This window comes from Grus americana, chromosome 2 (genome assembly GCF_028858705.1).
Source record: "Grus americana isolate bGruAme1 chromosome 2, bGruAme1.mat, whole genome shotgun sequence".
Classification (NCBI taxonomy): Eukaryota; Metazoa; Chordata; class Aves; order Gruiformes; family Gruidae; genus Grus; species Grus americana.
The window spans coordinates 41495975-41519517 of record NC_072853.1 but is presented as its reverse complement, the minus strand read 5'-3'; the positions used below and the strand labels follow the sequence as shown (position 1 = coordinate 41519517).

General features: G+C 38.7%; 1 protein-coding gene across 4 annotated transcripts in view; it reads right to left on the bottom strand.

Moving 5' to 3' along the window:
• Positions 1–23543, bottom strand: part of TOX (thymocyte selection associated high mobility group box) — a 221726-nt gene that overhangs the window by 5057 nt on the left and 193126 nt on the right. For all 4 annotated transcript variants that reach the window (XM_054818093.1, XM_054818091.1, XM_054818090.1 and 1 more), the window contains 2 exons: positions 22178–22258; positions 9240–9626 (listed from right to left, as the gene is read on the bottom strand). In XM_054818093.1, coding sequence (XP_054674068.1) covers positions 9240–9626; positions 22178–22258 — 468 coding nt within the window. The remainder of the gene's footprint in view (positions 1–9239; positions 9627–22177; positions 22259–23543) is intronic.

Below are 23543 nucleotides of genomic sequence, written 5' to 3'. Positions count from 1 at the left end.
TATGCAACAGAATCTTTTTGAAGGATGTAGGCAGCAGGTGGCTGACTGTTTTATTAGACTACACCTATTCACATATTGTTCTCAAAACCCTTTTTCTTCATTCAGTCACAAAGGGACCATCTGCTGCTTCTTTTATTTGTACTTCTCTCTCAACTAAACAGAAATTCAACCAAAGCTTTCTAACAGTTGTTGGACTAATGCAGTGAAAGTAGCACAGAATAACTTGCTTTTTGAAACCAAGAAGACAAGGAGAAAAAAAAAGTGGAAGTTACAAAGAGACATCTAACCTGCTCCCTGAAATATCTGTCATATGAAAAGTCATAACAATTTTTAGCTCTTTTGATATATGAGGATGGTTAAATGCTGTGTTTCAAAACCAGGGGAACAACTGAAATTTCAAGGCTAGTGCAGCTGGTTCACCCTGTATAGATGTATTTCATGTTCCTGTAAAGTCCGAAGAACTACATTGGGTAAAAGTATGGGAATGCTGTATGAAAGCAATCGATGTCTGCTGAAAAAAACAGACCAAACTCCTAGGGCAAGGGCATACAATTCCCACTCAAGTTAACTGGATGTGTAACTGCTAAATCAGAAACTGAATTTGAACCAAGATACCTAGTTTGAAAATCCACTCGTTCTAGCCCAAGTCCACATACTGAATAGATAGGATTAAAGCTCATAGCTTTTAGTGTGTGGTCACTTTATACACAAAGCCTTCATTAAGACAGGAATTTTGGGGAGAGCTGGTTTTTTTCTGCAGGTTTAACAACTCAGCCACACTACCTTTAATCAAGATAAATGAGTATTCTTAGATTCTGCCTGTCCCTCTCCATCCCCAGAAATGAGCCTCCTTCAAATATAACATGCCACTTCCTTCTTCACATCCCTCTTTCTTGGTGCACTGTACTCCTTCTCTTCCCCGGAGGACCTGCAGGTGTTCTGCCCCACTGTGCCTCTCGTGTACACCGTCACCTCACTCCACTCATCCTGACCACAGATTTTTGCCTAGGCTGTAAATGAGCGCCACTTTCTTCCATAATATTTTCCATATGGAGACTATCCCGAGTCACACCTCAGTACCTTAAATGCTCTCTGAAGCCTCACTTTGTCCCTGGTGACTCCAAGAAACAGACCATTAGTAGTGGGCAAGCTGCATTCTGCATCTACTTGTCATGTAACTTATATAGTGACCTGCTAACGAGATAAAATAAACCCCACCTGTGGGGACTGTAACCCCCACGCTCTGTACACAGCCCTTTCACCAGGCTCTAAACCTGCACATCAGGCTGCATGAACAACCCCCGCGCCTGCGACGAATCCAAAGGAAACTGTAATTGAGCAGACTTCCCAAGGACTTTAATTGGAGTTTCGTGTAATTAGAAGGCAGAAAAATTGGGTTTGTATGTCACCGTCATCATTTTTATACAAAACATTACCCGTAAGGCCTTTCTAATTTAGCTGTAAGAGGAAACTAACCACAGAAACACCTTACCCTCAGGCACTCAGGCTTGCCCTTGGTAGCAAAGTCCCTGAGCTCTCTCTTATCGGTCTTCATGAAACAACCATACGTAGAAGAAAAACACTGTACGGGGCCAGTAGCTCCAGCAGTGCTGTAGCGCAGCGTGACAGTGAGCAGGCACAGAGACTCCAAGTCAGAGGAAAAGATCATCAGCGCAATATCCTTCCAGTTGCTTCTGGACTTCAGATAAATAGGGAGGATGGTCCTGTGGTTTAAATGCCAGCTTGGAACTGGGTGGGGACTTGACTTATTCTTGTATTTTCTCAGGTTTTCTGTGTGACCACAGCCAAATTGCTTTGGCTGTCTTCCGGTGAAGCGCAGGTGCATTTGGACTTGGACTGAACTGATACCTCTGATGTTAAGGTTGGGACCACGGATCCAAACTTAATTCTCCTATCTTGCAAAATAAGGGGTAACAACACTTTCATCTTGCACCTAGCAAGTCTGTTGAGTTTATAACTGCCTGGCATTGGGGCCTGTTTCTTAGGATGTGCTCAGGTGATAAATTTTAACGCGGTGCAGAGGTATCTGAGCCAGGCTCCAGCTCCAGAAGCAGCTGAGCTGCTGCAGCTCAGGGGTCCCACTGGGGCTGAGGGCGATTGGAGTATCAGCAGTGTGGGTGTTGGAAAGCATACTTGTTAAGGCAAAGTAATTTAAGAAATTTGAATTTAATATGAAGGACTGATAAAGTATGGTGATGTTTAAAATGTAAACAATAATTATTTCAGCTTTTTCATCGACAGGAAAAACTCTGGAAATATAGATCTGTACAACAGAGGGAGACAGCCCTGTAGTAAATATTTGTGTATTATTTATGTAAGCCCTTAACAAACAATGATGGAATAAAAAGTGCTCAAAAAATGAGTGCTTCGAGGTCTAATTAAACAATGCTGAATGTTTTTGCATTGTAATGCTCAAGAGAAAATCACCAACTGTTTTGCAACATGCCTAGAATTCTAAATTTCATTTTCTTGTTCCAGATTGAAATAAAAATAGGGAACTTGATAAAGATTAATTCGATGTCAGGAGGGACATTTGCTCTTTAATTAGATTTCTGTAGCCCTAGCAGTTTCGTTGTGCCACTGTAGCAAGTCCTAAAAAGCCTGCAGCAGAACTAAACAGTGATCCTCATCTCCACACTTTACTGGGAACTAATTTCATTTCCTGCCTGTCTGGAGAGGTATTTTCAACAGGCATCAATGTTTTTGTCTTCACAACTGATTTATTCATCAATCTCAATGTGATATTTTAAACCTTTAAATTACATCCAAATCCTAAAGCATCTGTTTATTACACAAGGAAATTGAAAATCTGTCTGTGTGATATCATACAAAGATTTTTCCTTAAGGTTATAAAGGAAGTTGACAGATATTAATGATTTTTTTTTTTCTCTTGACCTCATTCGAAGACAAACCTTAACAAAAAAGAGGAAGAAATCTGGACAAATACAGCAGGTCCATGAGTTTACTGTATATAATATATACTAGAAAAAATGAGGCTATTACTTGTGGCAGGCTATGCAATCATCTTGCTGTATACATTTATTTTCTGAAGGAAAAGAAATACCTAAAAGTAGACTGAAATGAGTTATTATTTAAAAAAAAAAAAATAAAATGTGACATACATTAATCTTCTGCTTCTTTGTTATGCATACGCTTGCAGCCATGGTTACTAGACATTGAGAATCTAGTTTTGCTTGCTCTACCTGTGAACCAAAGTGGGACAGAGATTTTAATGGGACTCACCATCCCACCCAATGTTTGGGTGCAGGATTTTGAGCAGGGAAGGTGAAGCTTCCAGTGGGGCTACTTAAAAGTGTTCCTTAACAAGGACTGGGCATATTTGGGAGGGAGCGAATCCTTGGTCTCATCACTCTCCACACAAAACAGCACAGTACAACAGGCTGGAGGAGGGTGGCGGAGGGATGCTCATAAAGAAGCACAAGTGTCTGTTTGAGTAGAGAAAGGAAAGAATGACTTTGCAAGAGAAAACAGGTTGCAGCTTCAGCCGCCGTTTTAGCCTGAACTTTGGAGAAATCATGCTGATTTGAAAGACAAGGGTAAAGATTCAGATCACCTGATCCCAACTGAATAAAAATTAAACATCGTGTCAAACCTAAGAAACAGACTGGAGAGAAGCAACCCTGGATCAGTTAAAAAAATAATACAGTGATGAGATGCTCACATGAGCATTTAATGAAAGAAAATTCACACTCTTCTAATCTACTGAGATTCTTCCAGTGTGTCAAAAGTGGGTGAAAGAAAAACTGCTGCACAATGGATTTAGGCTTTAACAAAGTAAAAATTTAACATGGCTCCTGTTAATAATATTTAAGAAAAACATAGTATATTTTAGAATTGGAAGTTAAATATAATCAAAATCAGAATCTAATTTAAATGTAAGTATGAGAATAGAACTAAGTGATCATTTTTTACAGTGTAAAGGAAAGGATTAACTATGTAAATGAGCACCCCAAAGGTCTACAGTAGTGCCCATTATTTAATTTATTCACTAACTGTTTTGGAACAGAAAGGAATAGAGACAAAATAATCTACTTTGCAGAAGTTATAAAATATTTAGATAACTCAAACTAGAGAAGATTGTTTAAAAGAAATTAAAAAATATTGCCAGGCATATGACTAAAATGCTAATACTTAAATTTTACTTTGCCTTGTGCATTTCAGCCCAACTTGGATGCACTGCATCAGCTGGGTACTCCACAGAATTAATTGATTTTAAAAATATCAGAAATTGTGCAGTCACTGAGGATTTTTGGCTACCGACACTTCTGATCTTCCTGATGTTCTGTAGCTTTTGCAGACTACTGGAGGAGACTGCCCTTCTCCAGCTGGCAGCCTCTCTTGGTTTGGCAGCTGCACACGTGCAGGCAAGGGCTGCTGGAAGTGGTGGAGGATGTGCTGTTCCCTGCAGAGCTGATGAAGATCAGCTCATTGTCCTGGCAGCAGTGGGGGCAGAACTCTTTCCCCAGGTCAGCACTTCTTATCCGTCCCTCTTCAAAGTTACGCACAGAAGAAGAGTTTGTGGATTTCACGCACAGTGGTTTTGGAGAACTACGTCCCTGCCTGCCAGGACTGAGGTCTGGATCTTTACGTGATTTTTCTTGGAGCTGGCAGTCCTTCAGATGTACTACAAGCCAGTCTTTGATAAGAAACTATCCTTCTTCTCCTGGAGAAAATGAGTGACCAAATCTCCCAGAGCCACAGTGCTAAAGCAGGGGATCTGTAGGGAGCGGGGATTCCCAGAGTCTCCTACCACTGAGCATCACACTAGTAAGCCACGAACTATTGCAAAGCTGGATGTTGGGGAAAAAAAAGAAATAAATCAGAACCCACCATCGTTGGGAGCTGTGACTGCCGCTTCCAACATGTGAACAGCACAGCTCTCTGTCTGCAATGGTGGTGTCCAGCCAGCTGAGTCTGCAAACACCTGTGGTAGAAGACTGCTAGGAAGCTGGTGACAGACTTACCCCTCTCTTGCCTATTAAGCTTTATGCTGCAGTGTGACTTGAGAAAATTTACCTCATTTCTTCTTAAAGTGTATTAGGCTGTTTGGTATGAGCAGTGGTGAGGTTTCTGAAAAAGGAAAATGTCAAGTCATGCTGTAGGGAATGAGATGTTAAGTAGTTTCTGTTCTTTCTGCTTGCATAAATTGGATTCATGTTGGACTCTTTGGAAAAGGCTTAGGGTCGCCACACCTTTAGCACGAAGGAAATCAAACAGCTGAGGGAAGACGAGCTGAAAAAAGTTGAATTAAATGCAACTATCGCTTCTGCTTTATCAGACTACATATTCTCCCTTTCATCTTGTCGGTATTTTTATGAGGCGGAGCAGTCTGTGCCACGCTCCTGGGGACTGAACCTCACATCTGGAGTCCTTCTTCCCTCCTCACCACAGGCCGGACATGCAGGGCGGTGCTACGCCTCTTCTTTGTCCTCACTGCTGTTGACTCTGTGCTGCTGTCATCATTTGGAGGGCTCTTTTTTATTTTTATTTTTTTTTCCACTATGTCTTTTCCTCTTTAACGTGCTCTGTGATCAGCAGAGTGTTTGCTCAGTTCTGAGCCGAGGGGAGAGCCGAGTCTTTTGACAGCTGAGTCAGAAGGAGGCCTTTACTTTCAGGCTATAGTTTCTTGACTTCTTGCTATGTGCCTGCTGGTGGTCATCCTGCCCTCCATGCTCTAATGCAGTATGAAATCCTGGGGACAGTGTTTTCTTACATTTTGTGAGTACGACTAGAAAGAGTCATACCTAAGACACTAGACAGGTTACCACCATTCTGCTCTGACATGGCAAATCACGGTGTTGTTAGTACACCTGTTGCCCTAAAATTTAACATACTTTTTGCTTTGTCTTTGCCAACATCACTTTTTAAAGGAAATAGATTCTATATTTAAACTCAATTCACAAACCGTGTAAATGGTTGTATGCTAAAAAAAATAATAGAAAATATGTATTACAAATATTCTAAAGTGAAATTACACAGATTTTCCAGAGCTCAAAAGTTGCATTACTTTGAAACAACAGTAGGAGCATAAGAAATATAAACTGGCTTGTAGATGTTCCACAGTACTTCAAGAGAAATGTAGTTAAGATTGGCAGTGTAGCATTTCAACAGGTAATAAGCACCTGTCACCCTGAGTGAAGCTCAGAAATATCTCACGATGGTATCTTCATTATAAGCATCAGCTTTTCTGACTAAGGAATAGAAGTTGGTAAAAAGTATTTAAGCTAACCTTTCATGAGTTTAACAATGGAGAGCAGGATCACAGAGGCACAGATTTTTTTTCTTTACTGTACTTGCACTTAGTAAAGCGAAAGAGTCATCATGGTACAGGGCTACATATTGACTTCTAGACACCTGTTTTCTACAACCTAGTGCCCTGTGTTTTCTCTCAAGCTAGAAAAAACTCAGCTGCATGCCACACATCTCACAGATGAGTGAAAGTACTCTCAAGCCATTGATGCACACACCATATACTACAAGCGTGCAACTTGGTAAAATAAAACATCACAAGATTCATATTGTCTTATCTTTCTTGTAGTATGTAATGGTTTGGAATAACACCTAAATGTGGATTCATACAGTAATGATGATGTTGCATGTATACATATGTAAGTATCTAACATCTGCATTACATCTTTTGCTAGCCCCTACTGTACTATTAATTCAATAAATAAAGCCAGATTTTCAAATCTGTTCAGTAAATTATGCCTATCAATGATTCTGGAAAGGACATAATAAGTTTGATCTTCTGCAGCTCTGCATTGGACAAGTAATGTACAAGTGACACTGAACTTGGCAAACAATCTGAACTTGGAAGACTTTGCAATAAAAACTCACCGAAATATAACTATATAATCTCAACAGACTGCTGTCACAGATGTTTCTCATGTTTGGTAGATGAACCAGTGTTCTGGTTTCAGCTGAGATAGAGTTAATTTTCTTTCTAGTAGCTGGTATAGTGCTGTGTTTTGGATTTAGTATGAGAATAATGTTGACAATACAATGATGTTTTGCTAGGTAGTTGTAGTCCCTACACTAAGTCAAGGCCTTTTCAGCTTCCCACGCCCTGCCAGATGCACAAGAAGCTGGGAGAGCACAGCCGGGACAGCTGGCCCAGACTGGCCAAAGGGATATTCCCTGCCATATAACGTCATGCTCCGTATGGAACTGGGGAAGTGAGCCGGGAGGTGGATTTGCTGCTTGGAAACAGACTGGGCATCAGGTTGGGTTGTTTTTCCCTTCTGCATGTGGTGAGCAATTGCATTTGTGCATCACTTGCTTTATTATTATTGTTGTTGTTGTTGTTATTGATGTTATTGATGTTGCTGTTGTTGTTATCTTCCTTCGTATCCTATTAAACTGTCTTTAATCTCAACCCATAAGGTTTTTTTCCCATTCTCCTCCCCACCTCTTTGAGGGGGAGGGGTGAGCGATCAGCTGCATGGTGCTTAGTTACCTGCTGGGGTTAAACCCCGACAAGCAGGCTATTGCATTGAGTCTCTGTCCATTGCTTTGCCTCTCATTGCTCTGAGCCTTCAGATTCAACCAGGATTGCATCAGGCTTAGGGTCTCTAGACAGATCGTCCTGGCTCACCTGTCTAGGACTTCCCCTAGCTAATTCTAGCTGCCTACGCTTGGGGTTGACTCCTGAGTTTCTCTGAGTCTTGAGCATGGGCTCTCCCAGGACACTCACACCAGGACACTGGGTTTCTAAGTAATAGGAAAAACTTCAGGAATACACGACAGTAAAAGACTCCACATTTTGTGTGGTCATAAGTCTGTTCAATCTGTTTACTCTGATCATGAAAATAAACTGGACTAGGAAAAAGTTGTAAATACTTTACAAATTTTCCGTCCTGTCTGATTACTCCAAATCACTCTTGAGACTAAGATGAAAGTCTCTGAAAAAATCCAGATCATCCGGAGCACACCTTGATTTACCTTCTGAACAACTAAATTTGTCAGTCCAGATTGCTTTCAACTCTTTTTTTTTTCTTTTTTCTTTTTCTTTCTTTTTTTTTTTTCCTCTTTTTTTTTTTTTTCCTGTCCTGTTTTGGAAAATTTCTTTCTCTGTTAAATTGTTCTCCCAGCTAGAAGCTATGTTTTGTGTTCAGGTATTCCCATCTCTAAAGACCAATCTTGAGACGAAATGTTTCCAGCTTGGAAAGCAAATGCAAATGCCTTGTTAGCAAAGGTGAATTTACAGAGATATTCAAAACATGCAGCAAGTTCATGACTATGTATTATCAACCAGAACTGACAAGTTTTGTATATACAAATTTTGTAGATTCTCGCAACTCCATCCAAATATTTTTCATTCTAATGCCTCTTTGTAAAGGAAGATCTGATTATTGATAGCCAGATCTCATCCAATACAAAAGGACATTTTCTCTCATGAAATCAGCAGAATTAATCTTCTGTAATCCTCCATAGGCCTGGGCCCCAAAGTCACAATACTATGGTTGGCTTACAGTCATTCAGAACTCCTATGAAATGCATTGAGAATCAATGATGTAAACCATTGAGAATATAAAAAACCCAACAAAACAAACAAACAAACAAAACAGCCACCATATTGGGATACTGAGGGCAGCCCACTTATTTCCAGTAAAAAAAGGTATTTCTATATAGCAAAATGAGGTTATGAATGCAGCATAAATTAACATATCAGGTTCATTTAATCTAGCATGTTTAACACAATCTATGTTGTTTCATGTTCCCTCTGACTGTTCCACATCAGAGTCAGCACAAGGATAACAGCACACGCTACAATCATATCTTTTTCCAGACGTGCTTGCCTTTTGTTTGTAAAATATGTCTCCCAAAGACTTAACATTTCACTTCTTATATTTCAGGGTCCTCCCAGATTTGCAGACGGATCTATGAACATGGTTCTATTTAAAGGATGTCTCCTGAATTTTGAGGGGGAGACAGTGCTAGTGTTCAGAAGAATATGATAAACAGCGTTGCTAGCACAAACAGTTCCACTGAAGTTCCCCATCATCTAGGTAAACTCATTAATTTGTTCTTGCTTTTGACAGAATAAGCCCTCAGACCATACTACCACAGTTTTGGAACTCTGCAAAATTAAAGTTAATCCATGGCTCTAAATCTCCCTCACTATATGAACTTCTGCATGACTTTTTTTTCTGCCCCCAGAAAAAATTTCCCCAGACAACTGAAAAGCTCAAACTTACTTGCTGCATTGTAGGTGAATGTAAAGCAGACTGGACCTGCATGGGTAGCTGGTTTCCAATGGACTGCTGCATTGAAATCGGCTGGTGTTGCTGGATGTTGAGATGCTGGTGCAGAGGAGGGCTGATCTGAAGAGGCGGCGGTGGGGACACAGCCATGTTTGCTATGGAAACAGTCACTGGCATTTGGTTGTTGGGCTTGGGCGCTATGTTCCTGGGGATATTGGCATGCATGGCAGTGATGTGAGGATTCATTCCTGGTTGTTGGTGGTAGTGGGAACTGAGGTACAGTGCCGAGTGAGCCTGGGCAGGCCCATGAAACACCGACTGCTTGGAATTCATCATCTGAGGTTGTGGGGAGGCTTTAACGTCAACAGGTTCGCTGTAGCTCTGTTGAGAAAAACAAAAAACAGACAATACTTAGAAACTAGAAAGAACTGCTGCTCTCCCCCCTGACATGTCTTTAAGATTCTCACCGTGGGAAAACACATATCTGGACCATCAAATTGTCCTTGATATGGAGTTTGGTTATGACACTGGAAAAATAATGAATCCCTTCAGCTTTGTAAAAAAAGAATTTCGCCCCTCTGCTTCCTGGTCTAGCCTGACATTTTGCTTTTTCCAAACTTGGAGCTGGCATCACTGACCTAACAACCTACACAACAAAGACAACTAAGCCTGGTCACATTTTGTTCACATAAGCAGGCACTACCATTGTCATCAAATTTGATGGCATAGTTGAAAACAGTTGCAGGAGGGTGGGTTCCAGCAAAAGTCTGCAGTGATCTTTGACATGTCTCATTTTCCCATCTGCAAACCAAGGATAAGAACTTTAGGGTCCTTTACCGTACACATTGATATCTGATAATAGTGCTTTATCAGTTAGCCAAATTGATGAAGAGGCTAAAGCCCATCCACAGTTGTTCTATTGCATTGAATAAATTTGCTAGTTGCTGTGCTGATACCTTTATTATGAAGTATTCTCTGCTGGGATGCTCTCCACACCTGTTTCAAACACGTTTCATAGCCATGCATTCAGAAAAATAAGAATATTCTGAATAATTTCACTTTTAGCAAAACTTTCTTTGTTAATCCAGTTCATAAAGTTCTGAAAATTCTGTTTAAAACTGATATCTGTATAAATGTTAGACTGCATCAGACACAGGGAAGTTATTGTGCTAAAGCTGGAAGTATACTTCACAGAATATTAGAAAATGCACAGATTTTCAAAAATGTTATGGTCTACCCTGATTTCTTAAAGCTGCTAGTAATAAAAAAATTCCATTATTGAATGTGAATTTCCATTTGTTCTAATATTTATAACTTGTTAAATTTTATTTAAACTCAATTTGTTGTTTTCCATACCCTTATTTTCTTAGATCTTCTGAGGGCTAGCTCTGTGTGCTCAAATAAATGATGAAAAAAAATTAATAATTAACTCCCATAAGCTTATAGGTGGGAATCATAATTTGCAGTTAAGTCATACTGGGATTAATAGCCAGTGAAAGGTGAAACATGCTGGAAAAAAATGGCAGAAATGTCCCTCTGGAGAAAGAAGTCACTTTGTCAAAACAAGGGCTGAAAAATGCATATATGCCCTTATTCTGTGACCTCCATGTCATGTTTGCTCAGTTTACAAGTCAGAGTAAGTTTCATGTTACTCTCAGCACTCCAGGGTCAGTGAAGTCTATTTGTATTCTTTCTGAAGGATGTACCATCACCGAGAATCCGCTGACACGCACGTTACTGAAATTGCTTCATTATATGCGATGATAAAGATGAGAAAGATAACTTCATTTTCCCTAAGTGTAACTGCAGTACCATTAGCAAAAAATCTTGTTTTCTCCAGTAAACTAAGGGAAATTAAATGAATATGATAAAATGAATGCAAATCTCTGCCTCTGTGGATCTGTCTGGCTCTGCTCGCATGTGGATGTACACGTGTGCAATATGTATGATATGCATGTTTGCAGGATTCAGATACAGACATAAAACCCCACAGATAGTAAATGATAAAAACCGAAAGTGCAAGATCTGCCTGGTTTTTGGTATTATTTTTAAAACACTGAACTAATGTTCATGATGACATGAGAATTATTTTCCCTCTCCCTTCCCAGCTGTATTTGTGACACTTTTGTGACTGTGGCAGCAAAGACTGGCAGCTTTACTGAAATATCAGACATTCAGATGAAAGTTTGCTAATTAGCAGCATGGTCAGGACCCTCCTCTCGAGCGTCCTGGGTTCTTTACACATTACAGGAGGTGTATGCTTTGTTCTTTCTTAGAAAACTTGAAGTTTTACTGAGTGCACCATCCCCTCATGAAAACCCCTTGCCTTTCCATGATGTAGCTGAAGGCTCTATCTGGTCCGAGCAGGGATAATTGCTCCTGAGGTGTCTAAGGGCAGATCAGTTAAACGATTCCTCCTGGTGAGGACGTATAAAAAAGCCTTTGCGGCACTATTTGTGACATACTGATACATACTTATATTTCATTTGTGACTACAAAGATGCTGCCATGCACCTCTTTAACAAAGATACAGTGAACCAATTTAATTATTGAATAATTCTGAGTTGACACATATGCAGTGAATGCATGGCCCATACTGATAAAATTACAGAGATATCAGATACTTAGTATCATTTAATACTTGAATTACCAAATTATGTTAAGAGGAATTGTGCGGTCTCGGGCTAGAGATGAATAACACTTGCTTTACCTCTGAGAAGAGTGTCTGCAAAGTGATCAAAAGGGACCGTTCCAGCTGTCTCAAGCTATCAATCAGCTTTCTCTCTGTTTCACTACCTCCTGATCCAATGAAAAGCAGAACACTTCAGTTTCAAACAAAGTATTTTGCTGTTACTTAGGATGCTTTAAATCATATGTGATCTGAAGCCAAATTGTCCAATATCAGTGTAAACCACATCAATATTATCAGTTACTGGCAATCTTGATAAATGAACCCATTAAATGCTATTGTCCAGCATACTGCACTTTCAGCTTTTTCTAAGGTTGGGTCAGAAACCCAGATTTTGTAAGCATTGCTGAAGCTAATGGAATAGGTGATGTCAAATATTTTGGCTTTGTTATGTAGCTTTACTGTCAAATATACTGAAAGGTGTATATGATGCATAGGTCACGTTATTATTTTAGGCACAATTACTGCTTTCACAGAATTGAATGGGCATTGCACTTGTCCAGTACCACATCAGACAATCTTAGACAAGGACTTTTATTATGGGTAATACTAGGAATTAAGAAAGAAGGGATTTGATTAGCCAATATGGGCTTCAAGTTCACAGTCATGTTCCATAACTTTGCAGGCTGGAATTCAGTCAATTTGCTCGTGCCTTATCCAAGGGGAAGAATACAGAAATAACCTCCTCTTTAGTTAATTAATCTGCCCAAAGACAACGAAGAGAATTTACATCTCTTTTTTGGCATGAAGTTGTAGGATACAATTAATTTACAGATACAGGCAGTGGAGATGAAAATTACAAATCTGTACACGCAGGCCATTGAACATTGAAGTCTAGTTTCTCCTACGTGTGATAAGGTCTTCTACTAGACATGCAATGAGAAAATCTTTTATCATTACTATCAGAACCATGTTATTGTAGACCCACCACTAGAGGGTGACAGAATATTATATTTAGTTAATGGTGGGAATCAGTACTGTAGATATACATTAGCAAATGTACTCCAGGACCACAAACTAGCTTTTCTTGACAGTCCTTTATGCTCTCTGAATGGCTTCTACTTGTTCCTGAGTTCAGCTCAAAGCCTTACTCTAAATCTTTCAAGTTCTTAATAGGCTAGGAGTAGGGTTTCTTTTGGACCCGCCTCTCCATCTCACATCATCTTCTAATACTGTTGCCTAAATTAAAAAAAAAACAAAACAAAACCAAAACCAGAAGATGAAGACAAGGTAGGTAGGCCAAGGCAAAAAAGTATGACTGCCCTTAAGGCACAACACAAAACCACCTTTATTTTTCCTACAACAGTCTATTTTTTTACTGACACATGAAGAAAAAGTGGGAAGAACATTTTGAAAACCCAACAGAAAGAGAATGAAAGTAGAAGAGAAATAGGGAAAGGAAGGAAACCAAATAAATGCTACTGTAACTGTTATGATAATTAATATATTAATTAAAACTACTGACAAGTACAGCCTTGGTGTGTGAGCCTCAGTCCACAAAATGATTTTACTTGTATCACACTTTCAAGGAAATGTGTAATGATACAGATGAGTGATGTTCTTCAGAGAGAGTTGATCATTTTGCACAAAGTTTGAGAAGGGCTGAGTCAAGTTCTTCCCCCCACTTTACACCCAACTCATGCCTTTCCTTCCAATTCTAAAGCAAAGCAAACTTTCCCATGTACCTTCTGCTCCCCTATTATGTGCCAAAACTCCTTGTGCTTATTTGCCAAATTAAATAATTAAATTAGGTTAAGAAGTTAAGCATTGCTCAGCCAGTTGTACTATTCTTCTCTAAGTAGAACTGCCCTGGAACTAATGGTCCTTCTTATCACAGACTGAATTCAGGCACACAGCAGGATGTCACTTCCTTAGAGGAAAGTGACACTGGGATTTCCTTAACCCCAAAACATCTACCCCACTCCTACAGCTGAGAAATTAATTTTGGATTTGAGCAGACATCCTGCTCAACTTAGTGGTGTCAGAGAAAACAGCAACAGCCTAGTGATGCCATTCTGGCATCTGCATGGCTTCCTTTGAGATATCATTTTACTTACATGTTGAAAAGTAGTTGCATTTTGAACCCTCACGCGTAGATCTGGGTAACCAAACTGGTTTTGAAATCTACACATGGGTTTTGATTCCCTTTCTAACTTGTGTCTGCCTTCTGGCTACTGTTGGCTTTTCTAACCCCACTTCTGTTGGAACAGAAACAACATTCATGTGATTGATAATAAAGCATGGACATGTTTTAACAAGGCAGTACGCTAAGGGCCTGATCCTTAGACGACTGAATTTAATCGAAAATCTTCTATTAACTTAAATGGAATTTGGATCTGAGCCCAACATTGTTACTTCAGTATTACCATCTGGATGTCTACTTCATTTTTCATGAAAACCAGGTAGGACCTGGCTAACAGAGGCAGAGAACCATTCCCAATTGATGACCACTACTTTTGACCTGTGTTTCTTTAGAAGCATACCTACTGCCTATACTTACTTCATTTTGCTTTTTTAACATGTTAATGCAGTTATTGTTAGAAAAGTTGCCAGCAACTAGGGCCATATATATATACATATATATACACCTACACTCTAATGTACATGAACATGTTCAATTTACATACTGTATACATGTTATATATTCAGCATTCTTATCTACTATAGCTTATGTCACCATAATATATGTGAATTCAATAAATACTTCTGCAATAATTTCATTCTAGTCAGCAGTGCTCAACTAATATTGCTGTTTGCGATATAAAATCAAAAAGTCAGTGTTGTCTCAAAGAAACCACAGTTGTTCTACTTAGAGAAAAAAAAATCTTAATCTGTTGGTTTCACAAAAATAGTTAATGATGAAAGCCTTTCAGCTGGAGCAATATAATTTCAGTCATTTATAGACCAGACGTTATCAAAATACTTCTTTATTAACATCAGCAATTAAGCTTTCCTTTATAGTAAAATATTCAGTAAATACATTCAATACATTCAGAACATTCAGTAAATGTTCTTGGTACTATTGGATGCCTATGTGTCCTTCAAATACATGCTGAGAAACCTCCTCAAGGGCAAAGACGTGAGCCTCATAGCTAATATGCCAGCATAAACTTTCTACCAATGCAGACATAACCTATTCCAACCTCAGAAGAATTTTTTTTTTCCATAGCCAAAGTGGTGTAACATTGTTTTATTTTAAATGAGAAACAGGTGCTTCTCTTTAAATGAGAAAAAGAGTTTTGGCATGCCCTCTACATAGACAAGGAGCATGTACTATGTGAGTATTTCAAAGCCAACAAAACAGTTTAACTTGATTCAAGTTTTAAATGACTATGTGTCAGCAATCTACATAGTTGCCAGATTGGCCCTTTTCATGACAGTGCCACATGCATATCTGGTAACTGGTGTCCATCCTTGAGCCATGCTGAGGAATTCAACAATTTTTGGACTCTATGGCCAGAACGAAGGTTTCGTTCAGGTAACAGCAGTGACTATGTCAGCTGGTACCAGGAAGGTCCAGGCTGTGCAGGTTGTGATCAAACTTAGGCAGGACTGACTCAGCTTTAAATGAGCTATCTTCAGTACTGTGACATTAAAGAGGCAGGTAGAAGGAAATCGGCTGAATATTTATGCAGCTCCTACAAAGCTTACCTAAGCTTAAGTTTGCATCTGCTGTCTTTGCTGTCTCTTTGGTGGAAGGAACATCTTGAATTGTTTATTCCTTCTCTCAGCTTTTCTGTGTTTGCATAATCCTGTCCGTTTTTAACGTTTTTGACATTTTAGGTCACTTCCAACCCCAAGCCTGTCCTTGAGAAGAATCCCTTCTTCTAGCCTACATGGGCTCAGCCATTTTAATAATACCCCTGTGAAGCTGTTTATGAGAGAATGACTTCTCTCCAGCAGTGTTTTCTCTTTGCTGCTTAGCTCTTTAACTCCTTTAGAGATTCCTTTGAGTTAACTCTGTTCACTCCGGTGGAGAATTCATACGCCTATCTGCAGTACAGCTGCCTTCCTACCTAGGTCACAAGAGGCTCTTAGCAAATGATGTTTCGTATTTTGTTAATTCCAGTCACCTATTGCAATAACAACATCTGGGACTCTAGAGAGTTCAGAAAGCTTTTTGACACATTCTTGATGTTTCGGAACAAAGGAGTAAGCCATGGGTTGTCATCTATAATTAGCCAAGGTGGCTCAGAAGAACATCTTCAAATCTAAATATACATTTTGTCATCATCTACAGGGGATTGTCATGGATTCATTCAGGGTATGTCAGTAAAAATGGATGTTTTATGAATGTAACCTGGGTACATGTGATAAAGGATATGCAACTTTAATTTGATACAAGTGTTTTAATTCCCCAAATGGAAGCACTAGGCTAATAGTGAAATCTAGTTTTATTAACTCACTTCAAAACCAAACACAGTTCCTCTCCAAATCAAAATCTGGCTTCCCTCAAGCTCAAGACATTTCTGCCATTTTTGGCAGAAATTCTGTGAGAACACCTCTTGGTTTTTGCACTGCTGAATGTAAAGCTTCACATCATTTAGTCTCAAATCAAATTCATGGCGTTAACTGAAATATAGTTTGCTCTACATTTTCAGCTGCAGTAGATAGTTGGTTTCCTTACTAGACAAGAAGATGGTTGGATTTGTGTTATTATCAGATTAGACAATTGTTTTATAAATATACATGTTTGCTTACCAGATATGCTGATACATCACATATACTTGCACATACATAATTTTATTTATGATTCCTTGAAAATTTCTGACTATATCATAATAAAACCAGAAGCGAAAGACTGAGGTATCACAGCAGCATGAAGTACCTGCTGTAAAAGCCTTACATTATAGTTTTCCTAGATAGGAATTCTAACATTTAATGGAAAAAAGTAAAAGCTGTATGTGCACGTCAACATTCTAGGTTTTTTTGTTACTGTTTTAAGGAAAATATTGCCAAATGTCTTGTAGCAATTTAATAGCTACAGAACAATAATAATATCATGCATCAAACATAACCATCTTTCTATGATGCTTTTACTGAGAACAGCCTGAACTATGTCAGGAAATTCCAAAACATCTGCATGGGCTAGGGCTAGATAGAATGTAGGGATCTGTTGTCTCAAAAAGCAGAAACCAGGTGTGTTTCTGCCAGCAGCAGAAGGGATGCTGCTCTCCTTGTACACCACAGCCAAGTGAGTAAAGCACTGACCAGGAGACATGACAGTTCAGTTGTCTACTTTGTCAAGAGATATTCAGAGTTTTATTTCCAAAAGAAATATCCTAAACCACAGCAGTTGCTTATTTCAGGGAAGAGTGAGCGAGGATACGGTGCTCCCCTACATCTGAAGCTTGGCCACCATGCAGAAAAGAATTTGGGATTCACTGGGCCACAAAAAACAAATTGTGGAGAGAGCACACCTGCACATCCACATTTACTTAGGAGTGAAGAGATGCATGATCTGGGACAGCTGACATATTTTTTGCCTTTTTGTATATTACAGGAGTGCTCTCACCACATACACATATGAAATGAGATACTAACTCCGAGTTTACTGTTTGAGTTTGGGTTGGTTTTTTTTTTTAACATCGTCTCCATTTTGCTTTTTACTCGTAGCTCAAACTTTTTCACGTGTATTCACTGCAGTCTCAGAAGACTATAATTCTTTAGGTTGTTCAATTATATTACAATATAGGCAACGCTACACATCTAACAGATATTTTGGGTGCCTGGAAACTCTCTGGTTACAAATTGTGCTAATGGCATTAAGACAATGCCAGTCTTACTAGATACGACCTTTAGGTTTTTTATGAAACAGAATTTCAAGGTGGTGGGCTAGGAAAGCTACATCTGCCCTGTACTTCAGGAAACAATTTTACATGTCCAAAGGATTTGCACTGCCCACAAAACAGAAAAATGTCCAATGCATTTGCTGCAATGTCAAGCGAGGACACCACTTTGACTTAGATACAACATCAGAGTTTTGAAATATGTTTGAGTATTTTGAATTTGAATAATATTCTCCTCACTGAGAGGTTTTAGCTTCAGTCGTAGCTGCTAAAATATGTCTGCATGAAATTTGAAGTTGTGTCACTACACAGAGAGAATGAAAGATTCATTTAGCCAGAGAGAACAGAACAGGGAAATCTTCTTTGTACTATTCAAATAGTTAAACTTGCACTGCTGTATTTAACCTACGTATATGTATCACTTATATGCATGTATATACTATGCATGTTAAATACATAATATGCATATATTGTTATATAAATATACATAGATGCACATATATATGACAGTATTTAACATTTACCCATATAAATCTGTATTAAATATATATATATTTGAATGATGCAGCAAAAACTCTAATGTCAGCCAGAAAAAAGGCTGGTTAAGCTAGAAAAAGTGCTTGTTTTATGAAAAAGTAAAATTGCAATTCACAGCATTTTATGTAATGCTGTACAAATTACCAGATACCAGAGACTGCATTTCTGGACCTGAATAGTACTAAAAGTTGCAACTAAGGGCAAATATAAAGACACTTGTTTACAATGCAAAGGCTTAGTCAGTACTCTAAGCAATATGGCAATCTGCATAGCAGAAGATACAATGCTTTGTAATGTGATTTTTACTTTACATATCAATTCCTACACACATGAACAAACTCAACAACAGTCCCATTAATTTCAATCATAAAAAAGGAGAAAATACAGGAAATAAACTGATAAATTAAATGGGGATTAATGCATAACTGACATATTTACACAATCATATGTTTACCGTATTTACTGCATGGTAGCCCTATTTTATAAAGATATCACTGAAGCATTTAAAAGTGTACTAGACATGGGCTGGCAATCCTGTTACCAAAGTTGCTGGTGACACTTCCACTATTTTCAGTTATGATTTTGTCAAATAACACAGTTTATAAATATTAGGTGTGTGAGTGACCTGTGCGTGTGCATGTGTGTGACAAACTCCAACCAGAACAGCAATAAAGAATCACATAGCGAACTCAGTGGAGACTTCTCTGATTTCTAATTCCCTCCTGGCTGAGGGCAGGCCAGGGCAGGGCAGGGCAAGGGCAAGGGCAAGGGCATGAGCATGGGCATGGGCATGGGCATGGGCATGGGCAAGGGCAGGAGAGGAGAGGAGAGGAGAGAAGAGGGCAAAGGGAGCAAAGGGTTGGGTATCATGAAGTCCACTATCCCCACCTGATACTCCACTCCCACTCCAGATCTTGGGATGGAAACCAGCGTTCCTGAATTTCATTATTCTGCTGTCAGGCAGAGGCTAAGAAATCTCCTGGCAAAAGAAGATTTACCCCATTTCTGTGCAATCTTCTATTCTGACTATTCCAGCATCTCAAACAGCCAAGATGAGTGCAGTGAATTCAACTCCAAGTCTGGTCCACTCAGGTATAACATGGCATATGTCCATTTCTTTGCTTTTCAGAATAATGAAGACTTGAAAATAAATGCAGAAGAACATACACAAACACTCACATACAAGTCCTATGCTCACTAGTTGTTTAAAAACTGGTAGTACTTCATGAAAAAAGTGGTAGAATCAGTGTTCAAAAGTTAGGAAGCTGGTAGAGCAGCTGCTTTGGGAGGTGTGAGGCACCTGCTGAGACAGGGGACGTGAGCAGCACCCTTGCCTGCTTGTGCCTGCCTCTTCCCACGGGCAGAGTCCTCTGGGAGGGGAGAAGAAAGTAAGTTTGATAATTGGGTAGGTCCTATCTTTTGGATAGCAAGAGGATGTCCTGATGTGATGTGAAACACAACTGAACATCTCATAGCTGCCAGCCAGCTGACCCTGAAGTCATTGGAGCTCTGCTATGAACATGAAGGGTGTAATATTGGTCAAATACTCTGGAAAATTAAGTTCAGGATGTCCCAAGCAGGACACCCAAAATTACCGAAAACCTGATTTCACAATGATTTAGTTGTGTTTGAAAATATGGACAATACAAACTTCCTACTCCAGTGTGTTACTGAGAATTTCTTTACACTAAAACAGTGCTGGGATGAGCAGCACAGAAAATCCTGTAAAGAAGCAAGGTTAAACAACATACAGTAAATACAACACGGGAGCTCCCAGGGTGAACACCTGATTATAAGCGTAGGAAATGAGACTCACACAGAGTGCGATATAAAGTTTAAAACATACCTTGTGAGCAAATCATTAATATTGTATTAAAGCATTTTTGGAAAAGGTATGCTTCTTTTGGCATGTCTTAGCTTTTGAGAATGAGGTCTTGGAATTTAATCATATTCTCTAAAAGTAGCTTTTATGGATGACAATATAAAAAATGAACATAAAAGACCAGATGGACTCCAAACAATCTTAATAATGTATTATATATATTTCTTCATGCTTACATGCTTGTCTAAAGAACTACAACTCTTCTGGTGCCATATAAATATTTAATAATGATAATTTAGAATATATTGATATAATATTACATCTGAGTATTTTACATCCTTATTCCAAAATGGACTTGCTTCAGTTACATGCCAGCTCTGTTGGATTCATTGAGCATGTTCATGAGAGTAAGCAATTAGTGCTTGGCTTCATTAAGTTCATATTTTGATACTTTCCACACTAGAGGAAAACATTATATTATGGGCAGAATTTAAATAATTGCTTAAAAGTTAAGAAAATGCTCCAGTGCTTTTCTGACTAACAACAAATTTAAATATATGCACAAGTGGCTTCATGCACTAAACTGATCAACAGTTTATTTTTTTTCTAAAAGAAACCCTCAGAAAATGCCATAATATACTTTTTTATCTTTAAAAAAAACCCAAACAAAACCCGCAAAACCAAAACAACCCAAAATAAAAATCTTGGGGTTTTTATATGTGCCATTTCAAAATTAAGCTATATAGAGTGTTATGTAAACAGTCCATGATGTGCTGAATAATGACATCCAAGTTATTTTCACAAGTGAAAAGTTGGCTTCATGCATTTCTTCAAAACCTATTGGAATATTTTGAGCTTTTTAGCCCTATCTTTTGCCAATAAGCAGGCTATTTCCACAAAATTTGTTTGTGTGCATGTGGTACCCTTTCTGAAGGAAATGACTGTTTCTAGAACCAGAGAGCCCTGAGACAGAAATTAAAGGTACCCTGTAAATCACTTTTTAACTAAATGCACTTGTATTTATGATGGTACCTATAAAATTAAAATGCATAAGACACAATCCCGCAAAATGAATGAGGTAACACCCATATTTCAGACTTTTAAATTCACTGACTAAATACTAAGATAATGTAGAAAGATGCATGAAAGGTCCTTATATGGCTAATCATATAGTCTTCCCCTGAAAATGTCTACAAATTAATATAATACACCAAGAAGTATAGCACAGGACCAACCACTCCAAAACCATTTAAAACTAACGAGAAGTTCTACTCATGTCATATATGCAGTCCTTCATACTTCCATCTTTACCTCTAAAATTAATTGTATTCATGTGAGAACAAAATATATTTAAATATGTTTTGACAGACCCAAAACAAGTGATCCTAACTGGTATGATTCCGAAGTTGCTCAGCTGGTTTTTCACATAGACACAGTGCAGTAATTTCACATTCTTCTGCATATTTTAAAGTCTATTACAAATTTTAAAGAGCCTATAACAAAATTATGGGCAGTAAGAATGTATAATTCAATTCAGAAAATTCCTACTGGCTGTGTACTGGGGATACACTGGTGTGTTCCAGTATAAGAGCCTTATGGTGACCTATGCTGTGCTCGCACAAATTGCTTGCTGGATGTAAAATGGAATTTCACATTTTCTAATCAAAATTTGCTGTGTGAGCTGAGCTTGACTTTTTCTGTACTATGATTGCAAGGTAAAAAAAAGTACTTTAAAAAAACCCCAAACCAAAACCAGGCATTTTGTGTATGATACTTTTTTCCCTTACAGGTAGAACAGTGCCTGTCTGGCATGGCATGTTTGTTATATTGAGGTCTTTTTACCAGTATCTCCTTCCTTTATTGAACTGCGCTGATACTCCCAGCCTGGAGAAGTGCCGTCTCTACAACCCAAAGGGAAAGGGTATCTTTTCATGGAGAGATGGCTGTGTTTATTGAGCATTTGCACCTTAAACCTAAGTTTAAGGTGGTAACGAACACGGCTATTTGCACTAAATACTATGGTGCTCAGCACCATATAAATGGTTTGCAATATGTCGCTATATATATGTGTGTATGTATATACATTTTGTGTTACCTTGGATACAAGGCTTGCTCTGTAGGCAGCTAACTGCTTCAGATATTCCTTCTTGGCAGCTTCAGTTTTCTTTTTGTATACCTAAAAACAAAGAGCGTCACATTAGTAAATTAATCTGGTTCTGTTTTTATATATCACCGGTGTGTCTCATGCATCTTCATAAAGTCTAAGTAAACAGCCTTTCCTCCTCACATTGCTTAAAAAGTGAAATAATAAACATCCAATATTTTAAAGAAAATATTGTTCCAACTGTGAAACACCCTTTAACTACCCAGCAGTATTGAAAAAACAATATCCCTCACAGCATCTCAGGTTTAATTGTTCAAAGTGAAGCGCGATGTGTACTTGCAAATGGGACCTTTAGGGACGGGGGAAGGCAGGCGTGGGCCTCTCCACTGGCTTCCACTTGTGAGACAAGTAAAAACCCTCTGGGGAAGAGGAGAATGTGCAGAAAGACATTTGAGCTAAATGGAGGAGGAGATGACGGCACCACACAGATCAGCCAAGCGGCTTTCTCTCTTTCTCAGATAAACTGTTGGGGGCAGTCAAAGAAGCTTCATGGAGCTGCTAAGGATAATAAATGTTAGTCATTATTCCAGTCTTGATCCCATATCGGTCTAATTAACTTCTCAGGAACATGGATCTATTTCTGTACATTTCTCTCAACTCACCAAATTATTTTAAATGCAGCATGTGCACAATCTCATAATAGATTAAAGAGCTTGGAGTATCACTTCAATTTTGCCCAAATTTCAAGATCAAAGATTATCTGCAGGGTTAGGCAGGACCTCATAGCACTACAGTAACATGATGTTAGAAAAGTGTACATAGATATTTAGGGTTGAAAGTTTACAGGAGGAGAACCAGTTTCTGACCCGTGGAGCCTAGCTAATGACTTGCTTTTAGCCATGTCAGTGACAGATTTGGGAAAAAGTCAGCATTTCTCTTTGCGAACATTACCATGAGTTTCCCACTACTTCATGGTTTGGAGTTTTTTTTGTTTTTGTTTTTGTTTTTGTTTTTGTTTTTTTCTAAAAGGGTAGACTTAAAAGCCATGCAAGCATCTTGGCTTTATGTAACTAAGTAGGGTTGTCTCCTAGCCTTCCATGTTGCGGGGACAAGCTTAAAAAACATCCAAATAGAAGGTTTAAAAGTAAGGGAGACAAAGGGAAAGAAAATTTACTTTTTTTAAGGCTGTTATATTTAACAATTTTTAAGTCACGTGCCCAAGGCAGAGATTAATTCATGTGTTCATGGGCATTTGGGATTCACAGTATTACACAAAATGGAACAGCAGCTTTGAGTCTCTGTTGTCCACTTCTCCAGTGAGGTGCACAACCTGGGCACCTGTGGAAGGCCTCCATGA